The sequence below is a fragment of the Octopus bimaculoides genome, chromosome 7 (assembly GCF_001194135.2).
Source record: "Octopus bimaculoides isolate UCB-OBI-ISO-001 chromosome 7, ASM119413v2, whole genome shotgun sequence".
NCBI classification, from domain to species: Eukaryota; Metazoa; Mollusca; class Cephalopoda; order Octopoda; family Octopodidae; genus Octopus; species Octopus bimaculoides.
In genome coordinates this window covers 3,646,425-3,659,423 of record NC_068987.1, presented here as the reverse complement: position 1 = coordinate 3,659,423, position 12,999 = coordinate 3,646,425, and the positions used below count along the sequence as shown (strand labels likewise).

Genomic DNA, 12,999 nt, shown 5'->3' with positions numbered 1-12,999 from the left:
TTAAGCAAACAGGGTGTGAATGACACTGAATAGCAGATGGTACAATTCCATTTTTCATTTCTGAAAAATACACATCTCTTAATGGGAGTGGGGTGGAGGTGGATGTGGGAAGAAGTTTATCAGCTGTTGTTGAGAAAGTTCAACGTGAACGGTGGTGGGCTGAAGGACATTGTTATTGAAAACTAGAAAGGATCATCACTGCTTTTATTGTTGTTGGATTTGATCAGGTAACAGCTCAAGTGTGCAAATCCCATGAGAAAGTTGAGCTTGTTGCTGTAAAAATCATTAATACTTTCTTTACTCTGTCTCAAGATTCATCATCATCACCGTTTTAACGTCTACTTTCTCATGCTGGCATGGGTTGCGGGAATTTATTGAGGAAGTTTTTCTACAGCTGGATGCTCTTCCTGTCGCCAGCAGGACATGACTGGCACTTCGCCAGTAATGATGTTAAGTGTCCCAGTTGATCCAATCAACAGAACAGACTCCTCTTGAAAAATTAACGTGCAATTGGCTGAGTACTCCGCAGACATGCATACCCTTAACGTAGTTTTCAGGGAGATTCAGCGTGACACAGGATATAACAAAGTAACGTGAAATAGATTGTCTTGCCCAAGGACACAATGCGCTGCAGAGAATCGAACCCATGACCTTACGATCACGAACCGAATGCCTCGATCACAAAGCCACGCGTCTTTATACGCAGATGGTGTGCATCATACAGGATACAATACGTATTAATCCCCCATTCTCGCCCCTGCCAAGTGCGGAGTTACGTTTTCGAAGGTGTATATGGCGATTACGAATGATATCTTTTTGATTGAAAAAAGGCATTCCTACAGATGTGTGCCTCATCCCGATTTTGTTGCCTCATAACTTCCTGAAAAATGAATATTTTTAAATGGAATTTTCTACAAATATGCTTCAGAAGGTGTAAATTTTGATTATATCAAAATATGCGGTGAAAAATTTTTTTCCGGGGGTGGGGTAAAGAATTTCGAAAAATTCACACTAGACGGCTTTTTCTTTTTCATGGTCTGACCATGTGAATTTTCCGAGTCCTCCCCAACCCCTCCGTTCGCGAGCGCGCTTTTTTCATATTCGTTTACAGCAAGTTGTTTTACACCTATTACATCCTCTTTTTTTATTTTTGCTCGGGTCAAACCCTTTAGTTTGACCCGCTCTTCTACGGAAAGAATGAATAGAGAGAAGAGAAGAAAGGTGTCTCAATTAGACGGTCCCCACATGTTGATAGGGACATATGTGTGTGTCACCAGCGATTGACAACTGGTGTTTATGTCTAGCGCAACTAGCGGTTCGACAAATAAACCGACAAAATAAGTATCCGACTAAAAGCTTACTGGTATCGATCTGTTCGACTAAATCCCTTAAAGGCGATACCCCAGCATGGCCACGGTCCAATGACTGAAACAAGTAAAAGATAAATGATACCAATTTCATTTTGGTCATTAATAATATGAACGAGGATAATGTCATAGATTTCTTAACGTACAATGGTCACGACAAAATTATCAAATAGCTAAAAAACAGTATGGACTTCTTTCCTTTCTTGAATAAATAAATACGTTAAAATCTTTTCATCAATATGATCATCATTTACATGTCATGTCTGCAAAATCTCATTAAAAAAAACATGCATTAAAATAGTTAGGAGGAAACAAAGTCGGAAAGGAGGGGAGCTGGAGCACCAAACTGTAATTATGTTGATCCAGCGGCTATCCGAACAATGACAAATCTTACCCTTGTTCTACGTCGCTCATAACTTGGTTGGATTTATTATCTATCAGCGAAATCAAGCGCAACCCACCAGCATTCTCATTGAGCATTTTGTATTTGATTTTACCGCTGAAAATAATTCAAGCTTTCACTGGAAGTAATCAACGTGTGCATTGAGTGTTTCTTAGCCACGATAATACTTATGACCACCAGGTATGGATAAGCACAAACCCGGTCGTTCAGATAGCTTTTGGCCATGCAAATTCAAAACAAACTTAGCGCGTATTAACAGTGGTGACTGTGGGGTGTGCCGAGCGCACAGAGCGGCCACTTTGGAAGGAAGAGTGGCAATTTTGACCAAGGGTGGTGTTACATTTAAAGAAGGGAATGACCAAAACTCACGCCATTCCAAATGGGAAACCTCGAAAGTTTCCAGTAAATTTTCAAATATCATATACGGGGAGCGAACTGCGACATAGTCATTAAAACTAAAATAAACGAATGAAAGGCAACGCTTATAGATTACTAATTAGTTTTCAAACAAGCAAACAGAATTGTTATAAGTGAAGGCGCGTGGTTTAATGGTAATGGTATTGCACTCAGGATTATGAGATTGTGGTTTCGATTCCTGGACCGGTCGATCCGTTGCGTTTTTGAGCAAAACACTTCATTCCACGTTGCCCGTCCACACGGCTGGCAAAAATGTGTAATCCTGCAACGGACCAGCTTCCCGTCCCGCTGGGTAATATATATGCCACAGAATCCGGTCTTCTGAGCCTACGGCTCGGGGATGACCTCTAGTCCTATTTTTTATTGTTGTAAAAATTTCGTTCGTCTCGAAACCGTTGAAACAACACAGAAAGGCAAAGCGACTGTGGTTACTATGGCAATGGCAGAGCTACTCTCGCTATGCCGAAGCTAGCACTTTTTCGTACAGCCGCAGATTCATCACAAAAACATTATTTTCCGGAAGTGATACTCTCTCTTGCAACAAGGCGACACTGACAAATGTCCAACAGAATAAATAAAAATATGATTCGATAAGTATGCCGCCGTTCTGAATTTTTAAATCCCAGTAAAGAAATATTCTAGTCTCCAGCATTTAGTTTGAATCGGTAAGAGGATCATGCTTCCACAACATATTCATGACAGTGAATATAGACCAGGATGGTACCTAAAAGAGAAATTCTACGCATGGTTAAGGTGAGCAATTTAATCTGTCAACTTGTCGTACACGTGGCATTTATACACAAAACACAAGAAAACAACACTCAACCTGTTTCTTACCTGTCGATCTATTTCTCCTCTCACTTTTTCAACTATTTCATTATCATTTGTCCAATTAACCAAATATTTCGCTACTTCTTTCTTTAATCTATGACATCTTGTTTCAATTAAAACAGATATATTATCGTATTTTCTTCTCAAATTTATTTCAGTTTAATATTTATTGATCTATAAATGAATTAACACCGAACAGTCAGTTCTTAAAATTACTTTTGAAAGTTATTTAAATTACCCCAAAACTCCGCTAATAACTAACAAAGGTTTCTATAAACTAACATATGTAATTTCTTGTCTTATTGACAATTATTTATTTACTCAATCCTAATGTTTTAGGCACATATTAATTTAATTTTCTAAATATATTTACATGTAGATGGCAACAATTACAATTGTTTAAATTTAAAGGGGGTCTTGCAAAAAACAAATAAACAAAAAAAAAAACTTTCAGACAACTTTATGTAAAACTCTACATTATTAATATTTTTATTTGCAGGTTAATATTTTCTGAAAAAACCTCAAGGAACATATTTTTGTTTCTTTTATTAAATCTGTCATTTGCATTTGTGGAATTAATATATGGCGTGTGGACGAACAGGTTTGTTACCGTTATATTTTTAATTTATCGTAGAAAAGAACCCCATATTTTAAAATGAAGTTTGGTTCTAATAGAAATGTTTTGATGGGAATTAAAATATTTCTATATTTTATATATATATGATTTATATTACCGTTACTGCCATTCTATCGATTTTAAAGGGCAACATCTGTTGTGACGTATTTATTTGTAGTTGTGAAGAAAAACCTATAATTTAAACTTATAAAAAGGGAAGCATTTACTTGTGAGTTAAAATATATACTACGGATTTACTTTGCCGTTTTAAAGCTTATGTAACCTTCTATTGGCTTTCTTTGATTAATTAGAGATATTAATGGTTAACCGGCAACAGAAAATGATAATCTTTTGATTTTAATATATTTGCGATGTTCTTTATATTAATTGATTTTATTATTCAATAGTTGACAAAGTTAATTTAAATCTTGCTCAGCAGCCAAAACTAGTGCAAAGCATATGACGAATATAGGAGGCTTGTCTTGAAATAAGAATAAGAAGTCTAAGATAAAATGTTGAATAATTTTTTTAAAGAAATATTTTGTTTAGAGCTTTTGATAATTCTAATATTTATTTATGTAATAATATGATAATATAGTTTACTGTGATAAAAGTAAATATTCATATTTCTTTGTGCCTTTTGATAAACAACAGACATTCTTCAAGTAATACCAAACTATCGCATCCTGGTTTGATTTTGAAATTGGAGCAGTTTATGTTTTTGCTTTCGTCTAAGATTACCGTTAAATGTTTATGTATTTCATGTCATCGTCACTTTTGCAGTTGAATGTGTTGTGTTTGTCAGATGAATGGGTTTAGGACATTTTCTATGCGAACGGATGAAACTTGACGTTTCTTGTTTGTCTACGAGTAACAACCACATACCAACAGACATTGTTGTTTATATCTACTAGTTAATCTTGATAAAATAAAAAGTATTCCTCCCAAAACTATCACATCTGTCTAAGGATTTCTAAGACTACATTATCCAATGTGTATTTTCCTCTCTCAAGACGGAGTATTATTTGAATGAAGTTTGGCTTCTCTTTCTAGCAGCTCTAAAGACCACGTAAAAACTCCTTCGTTGATTCGTCGTCCTTTGGTTAATGTGAATCTTTAGATTTTGTGCTTTGTATTTTTGGTCACAGTCTATTACCTTAACCTGAAGACGTTTTACCGTCGCAGCGACAATGGATTTGCTGTTTAACGGACACTTTGTACAACTGTCATGCTTTTCCAAATATCTCCATTTGTTGATTTTGTTAAAATCAATTTCGTTGCTCACCTCTTTTTGCATATTGACAGCTTATTGACTTTTATAAAAAGTTTTGCTTTAAGTGTAAATTGACTCAGGGATTATTCATTCGTTTGTTGACATTCTCCTTCGGAAAGTTTAACTCCTAGAATATTTTATTGTTACTGACACGCAGTAGTCTAGGAGCGAGAGAGGGAATATTTAGAAATAAGCTGACAAACGGTCTAGTGATGCAGTTCTGTATGTAAGGAGATCACTTCTGGTGCTGTTAAAAAACTGTTACCCCCATCGGTCATGACAACAAGGATTCCAGCTGATCCGATCAACGGAACAGTCTGCTCGTGAAATTAACGTGCAAGTGGCTGAGCACTCCTCAGACACGCATACCTTTAACATAGTTCTCAAGGTGGGTCAGCGTGACACAGGATGTGAGACAAGGCTGGCCCTTTGAATCACTGATATTACTCACTGGTACTACTAAAGCAGCGCGGACCCGAACGCGCAGTCGCGCGTCCGCGCTAGCTAGTCTTGAGTGGTCGATCCTAACCCTAACCCTGTCCCTAACCCTAACCATAACCCTAACCCTAACCCGCGTGTGCAAATGAATACGTGTTTAGGGTTAGGGTTAGGATCGACCACTCACGACTAGCTAGCGCGGACGCGCGACTGCACGTTCGGGTCCGCGCTGCTTTAGTAGTACCTTACTCACTTTTGCCAGTCAAATTGACTGAAGCAATGTGAAATAAATAAAGTGTCTTGCTCAAGGAGACAACGCGCCAGGTATCGAACTAACGACCTTACATTCTAAGCGACCCGCCTTTACCTGCTGTTAAAAATATGACCAGGTGACAGTTGTGTGTCTGGGAAGACGGTATTTCTAGTGTCGTGGCTAATATATGCATCAAGTATTTCTTCGTAATTTTAAGCTTCGGTGGAAATACGTCATTCTGTAACAGCTCGGTGAGACCCGTAATGGAATCTATATCCCACACGTGGGAAAGTACTACTGCTGGTTCACATACTACAAAATATCCTAGATCACGTTCGACGGAAAGGACCACTTGAATCATTGATAAGAAGTCGTTTACCAACACGTTCCTGTCTGGTTCACAGCCAGTACTTACTCCGCCTCCACCCTCTCTCTCTCTACTATTGAAGTGATCTCCCTTTCTTTGGAAATGACCGGTCTTGTCCAACTCACTCATTTCACGTTCATCTCCCCTTCCTAACTCTCACTAACCCCCTTCTCCCATTGCTTCATCCCCTGACCATCACCGTCCACTGGAATCCCTCCTCTACCTGTGTTGTTATCAACAAAGATTGAACAGATTTCTGAGCAAATGTAGGCCAGCCACGACCATCCCATTGTTTATTCATACAATACGAGGGGGTGCTGAAAAGCCCCTGGCTTTGGGTGTAAGAAAATACAGGAGGATCTGTTAATTATGCTTTTATTCAGCATATACCCCTCTCAGATTCACACACTTATTGCAGTGGTCCTTCAGTTTTTTGAAGTCCTATAAAAAAACTCAGAAGGTTGGGCCTCCAACCAGGCCTTTCACAATACCCTTAAAGCCAGGAACTTTTCAGCACCCCTTTGTATATCCAAGATCACATTATTCAGTACGTTGTATGGTTGTTTTTAAAATACTGTGATTTGAGGGAAGCTTGGCTGCTGTTTCTAGCTGTTTAAGAGACTTTACAGAGGCTACTCCGTTGTCTCCTGTGGCTGTTCAAATGAGGACTTCTGAAGGTCATAGGTACAACCCCTTTCTTCAGATCAAACCTATATCATAATCCTTTAATGTCTGTTTTCCATGCTGACCTGGGTTGGATGGTTTGACAGGAGCACAGGCAGGTAAACTGCGTCAAGCTCTGTTATCTGTTTCTCTGCCTTTCCTAATGCCAACCACTTTACAGAGTGGACCGAATGCTTTTTATGTAGCACCAGCACCAGTGGGTTCACCAAGTAACTTCCAAGACCAAGATTCCCTCAGCTGGGAGATGGAGTGGTGCTGAGGAAGGTGGCTTCATTCCAGTTGAGAGGTTGAAGAATAATTGAAGGATAAACATAGGTATCTTACTGTAGGGGAGATACTTTGGTCACCCTGATAGGAAAAGAGAGAGAGATTGACAGAGAGAAATAGTGTTGGAGATACATTGGGACATAGCTACAAGATGCAGTGAGGGGAATATAAATGGTACAAGGGGGGGTTGCATAAGAGTGTGAGGAGAGATGTTTAGAGATGGAGAGAGGTCACTGCAGCAAGTGATGGGGGGGAGGGAGGCTATGGTAGATATGTGATGGCATAGAGAGAGTGTGGGTTGGCACATGAGGGAGAGTGGAATGGTCTGCAGCAGGCGGTAGGATGGAGGAAGTGTTGGGGAAAATAGGTTGGGTAGTTTTGACAGACAACAGGCTGTATGGCCATGATTTTATTTGGCTTGGCATGCCTTCTCAAGCACAACAAATCACTAGATGTTTCAATCTCTTGTATTCTGCTCTGTGCTTGCATAAGTCACAAAGTTTATCCAGGTAGATGGTTGGATGCCCTTCCTGTCATCAACCCTCATCTGTTTCCGAGCAAGGTAATATTTCTCCCATGGTTTTCCCAGAGAATTGGAAATGAATGTCTTCTATGACAGCGACACTCATTTTAAAACTATCATGTGATAGTGAGTCAAGGAGTCACGTACACACACACACACACACACACACACACACACACACACACACACCATTATCAGCATCATTGTCATCCAATGCCAGTTTCCCATCCTTGCATGTGTTGGCCAGTTTGACAGGATCCAGCAAGCTGTGCAGCTGCACTGAGCTTCGGTGTCCGCTTTGGCATAGTTTCTTCTTCTCATGCCACCAGCACCAGTGAGGCCATTAATTCAGTTTGCAAGACGACCAACCTGGCACGAGGTGGGTGGCAACTTTATGCCAGAACAGAACTGGTTTGTTGTGTGACTACTGCTATTTCAGAAGAGAAAGTCGAAGTGACTGAATGGAGCCAGAGAGTGATGGGGTGGTGGTGGAAGTAGGAGATGACTGATAGTATGGAACAGCAGAATGGGAATAATGTAACAGTAGACAGGAGAAGGGCAAGAGAGGGATGATGTTGGGTAAGTTACAGGAGTGGGTGGATAAGAGAGATGCAGGTGTAGTGCATGAGGTGGGGGTGAGAGATGTATGATGTCGTGGGGGTGTATCAGCCAGCTGTCAAACTTCAGTCAAAAAAACAATATACCATTTGTTAATATCTGAATTTCTTCAACAATATTGATGCTTTTGTGCTACTGTTAAAGAGCAAGTTGGAATGAAGTGCTAAGATAAGGAAATGGTAAAGTTGTTAGAGAAGTAATGAATTACTGTCTGCTATAACTTTGAGGGGAAAGATCATTGATTAAATTCATTATCAATTGGCATCTATACTCTATGCTGGTATGGGTTGGAAGGTTTTGACAGGATCCAATGGGCCCAATGACTGCATTGTGCTCTACTATCGGCTTTGGCATGGTTTTCAACAGCTGGATGCCCTTCCTAATGATTAGTGCTTAGTAAAGACTAATTTTCCCTTGCATTTGTGATTTGACCCTTCAGCATTTAAAGCAGCCATACCTGTTTTATGTTCAAACTGGCCAGATCCAGTCTCTCACACCTACCCAACAATGTCATGGTAAAAATAAACAATTACATCATCAAAATTTTGAATCCATGAGATAATGCATGATTAATTGAATACAATATGAATAAATAAGCATTATATATGATAGAGGAGTCTGAATGCTAAAATATTTAGGGTTTTTTTTTTTGACCAGGTCCACAAAGTGGTGAATGAAAATTAAGGCTCAGTGGTTTGTAACTGACTGTTCAGGCTATATTCAAGACTGTTTGGTTTATTTTCCCTATTTTTCTGGGTGCCAGTTGTTTGAAATCCCTGGTTATTTGAGTACTGGATAGGAGGGAATCGACTATATTTCTTTTGGTCCTCTTGGGGGTTTCACAAGTTCAATACATTGGGAACCAACTCCTTTTCAACCGTGACAATTCTCCCCCACTTGCCCAGGAAGGCCTGCTTTCCCGCCACAAGGACCACTCCTAAATGCTTTAGTAAAAAGCCAAGCTGTTGACTTTAACCCCCACCCTAACTACTTCAGACCCCTCCCCACCACTCCTTGCCTCTTAAATTAGAAGTTTTTTGTCTGAACTTTCTGTTACCTCAATTGTTCTGTATTTCAGTTATCTTTTCCACAACTTAGTGTTACATTTATTTTCAAATTCACTGATAAAGGTTATTTCTACTGTTCATGCCTTATCTCTCCACAAACAGATTTCATCCACATGCAACGTAAACACCTCCTGCCATAGACGTACAGTCATAAGCACCGAGACACAGTCTCGAGAACTTCACGCTCATTGCTAGACGTCTTAATCTTTGATGATCTTTCATAGCAGCTGCACATCAGTAACATTGGTGTGACTGCAATATCAAATATTAAGCTTCTTTCTGCCACAAGGCTTAAGTGTTTCCATGTTAGATTATTGTTTTACACATGTGGGATAGAATAGCTTAACCCACCAACATCTGACTGAAAATCCAGCAACAGCATTTGATACAAAGGCTAAGCTTTCTCACATCAACACGCTGCTGCAAATACTAATTTACAGATATGAGTTTCAAATTTTGGTGCAAGGTCAACAACTTCAGCCGGTGGAGATGGAGACGGTAGTTAATTACATCGACCCCAATACTCAACTAGTACCTTTTTAATTAACCCCGAAAAGCAGAATTTGAACTCAGAACATGGAGATGAATGAGATACTGCTCAGCGTCTAATGATTCTGCCAGCTTGCTGTCTTATTAATCCACAGATATTAAAATGACCTAAATTAAAACCATCCATCAAAATTCCATATTAATTCAGTTTACATTTAGGAAGTGACTGGTTGTAGAATAGAAACTTCCTCTTCTAAAATAATCTAAATTAAAATCTTCCATTAAAATTCTATTTAAATTCAGTTCTCAGCAGAGATGCATCGCATTCTGTGATACAAACTTCCTGTTTTAAAGTAATGTAAATTAAAACCTTCTTTCGAAAAGTTTAATAACGACAAAGTTATTTTACTAAATTTTCTGTTAGTTTCCAAATTAATTAAAACGGGCTGCATATTTCAATAGAAATTTGGTAATGAAATGATTAAATCTATATTTCAATTGGATTGATCTCTGATTGTCATCTTATTTTTAGATGTAAACAAAGTCCCAGATTGGAGTTGAACTAATAACCATTATTTTTTAAAATTAAAATTAATAAAGATCTCATCCATGAAACTAATGCTACATGTATGTTTTGATAACAAATTGAGTTATGGTTTGAACACAACCCTCCACATTTTATATAGTCTACATGTGTCACGCCTGTCCTCCATGTTGGCATTGGGTAGGCTTGTATAGCGTACATGTATACTTGTACAAGTGACGGATTGTGTCTCAACATTTGTGAGTTAAATCAGTAAAAAAATTTATCGATTTTGGTTCCATACAGAAGTGCTTTGACCATTTAACATTTAAACAAGGCTGTATCTGGCCGAAATATTTTACATGCTTTACATTCAAGCTGGCTTGATCTGGCCTCTCATACCTACCCTAAAATGTCATTTAACATAAACAATCGCATCAGTGCAATCACAAGGCTACAAGATAATGCTAGATAAATTCAAAACAATGTGAATAAATGAGCTTTACGTTTGACAGAGGAGTCTGTATTCTAAAGGTTTATTTAATCAATTTTATTGATTGATTTTGTTTATATGAAATTATTTAAGTGAATGGATATTTATTGTAACAGCTGGATGTATCTGTCAAGAAAGCTAAAGTAACTTTTATTTCATTTCTCTTTGCAGTCTTGGTCTCATATCAGACTCTTTTCATATGTTCTTTGATTGTACGGCACTGTTAGCTGGTCTAGTTGCCTCAGTTATTTCCAGGTGGAAAGCAACAGAGAGTTTTTCGTATGGGTAAGTATTACATTGATGAATATATGTTATGTTTGTAGTATTTGATTATGATCAGAGTTGTTCATATGAACATAGGTATGTGGAATCTATGGATTGTTTACTTCTTATTCTGCTGAACAAATGAGGCTCAATTTGAAACTCGTTAGTAGCCTCCAATTCTGCAATTAATCAGTACTCAAGATCTTTATCATTTTGTTGGTTTTTGTTTACGCATATTTGGTTAAATTTGTAACTGAATTTATTTGACATTTTCAGACTTAAGAACCATTTGGTAAAAAGTTGGCTTCCTAACCACATGGTTTTAGGTTCAGTCCTACTGTGTAGCACCTTGGGCAAGTGTCTTCTACTATGACCCTGGGCTGGCCAAAGCCTTGTGAGTGGATTTGGTAGATGGAAACTGAAAGAAGCCTTTTGTGTGTGTGTGTGTACCATTACCTTGCTTTGACTCTGCATGATAGTAATAAATGATGTTGTAGCTGTGCCCAGTGCCCCCTGATTGGCTCCTGTGCTGGTGGCATGTAAAAAGCACCATCCGAACGTGATCAGTGCCAGGCCCGCTTGACTGGCTCCCATGCAGGTAGCACATAAAAAGCACCCACTACACTCTGAGTGTTTGGCGTTAGGAAGGGCATCCAGCTGTAGAAGCATTGTAAAAGTCAGATTGGAGCCTGGTGCAGCCTTCTGGCTTCCCAGACCCCAGTCAAACTGTCCAACTCATGACCGCATGGAAAACGGACGTTAGACGATGATGATAATGTGATAATGATAAATAGACTGCAAAAAATATGAATTCTTATAAACTATTGATACTTATTCCAATAATATTAAAATGTTATTGTTTTTTTTTTTTTTCTTTTCTTTCTAATTTTCAAGCTATGTACGTGCTGAAATATTGGCTGGTTTTGTAAACGGTCTCTTTCTCCTATTTATTGCTTTCTTCATTTTCTCTGAGGCAGTTGAGGTAAGTTCATTTTAGTAATTCCAACACCAAACTTTCACGCATTACTCCTTGAATTTCTTTGGTTTTGCGATTTTAAAATAATTAGATTTATTGCAGTTTCTTGTTGGTAATTAGTCAGTACAATCTATTAATTGCACAGTCACATGATCGACCAGACTACCGGACATTGTTATACATCGCTGGTCATGTCTATCCTGGCTCCATTTGGGTGTCTGTGAATGACCTTCTTCCCAGAGGCAGTTCCATAGCTGGGATCATGACTGATACAACTACACATGGTCAAAATAGATCTCGGGGGGGAAAATAGTGGCCAAGATGTGGTTCTAGGCTTGTTAAAGACTTAGAACTCCCGAACCAGGGTCTCACTACCAGATCCAGTTTAAAGTCATACCCAGGACATGACAATTACTATAATAATGTCCTTTACTAATTACAGTGACATTAATTATTTGGTTTTATTTAAATAACTACAGGTGTCCCCTAGGTAACAAGCGTTGTGCTTTTGAAAGTCTTGACATAATGTGGAATTCTGTAACAGAAAACCTATTTTCCAATTAACTTCCATGTTTCATGGAAAAATATGTTTCTTATTACGAGACTTCTTAACGCTACGGCTTCGTCTTGTACAAATACGGTAGAACACGTGTATGACCGTAGTAATTTGCATAATTTAAATAAAAATGAGCAAAGGGAAATAACTCAGAGTGACCGGTCTGTGGGGGGGGGACCCGAAAACCCCCTGACAAATACAGGTATATCAAATACCTTACAACATAAATTCTTGATTTATTAAAATGTTCTGGCTATATATAAATGAGAAACCCATTCTAAATTATCTCGCTGACGTACTACGACGAAATACCCAAGATGCAGATAAGATAGAGATTTTTATTTATTTACGGCCTCAAACATCTCAATACCTTGCGCTTTAGTTTTGTCCCTTATTATTTATCTTGTTTCTCTCCATGAAATTCAATTGAATTCAGTTGTTGTCTTAAATTCATGCTTATTCATTTTCTAAGCTTCCTAAATTCATGCTACGTTATATTCTAATCACCCAGAATTCATTGCTCTTTTAAAAAATTACGATTTATGCATTGTTGTCTCTCAAATATTTAAAATCT

At 38.3% G+C, this 12,999-nt stretch overlaps 1 protein-coding gene across 1 annotated transcript in view; it reads left to right on the top strand.

Annotated features, from left to right (window-relative positions):
* Window positions 1–2,689: 2,689 nt before the first annotated feature.
* The window catches only part of LOC106871590 (zinc transporter 7-B), a 23,713-nt gene continuing 13,403 nt past the window's right edge, over window positions 2,690–12,999 (top strand). The window contains exons 1-4 of the mRNA XM_014918107.2: window positions 2,690–2,940; window positions 3,518–3,619; window positions 10,801–10,914; window positions 11,788–11,875. Coding sequence (XP_014773593.1) covers window positions 2,864–2,940; window positions 3,518–3,619; window positions 10,801–10,914; window positions 11,788–11,875 — 381 coding nt within the window. The 5' untranslated portion in view covers window positions 2,690–2,863. The remainder of the gene's footprint in view (window positions 2,941–3,517; window positions 3,620–10,800; window positions 10,915–11,787; window positions 11,876–12,999) is intronic.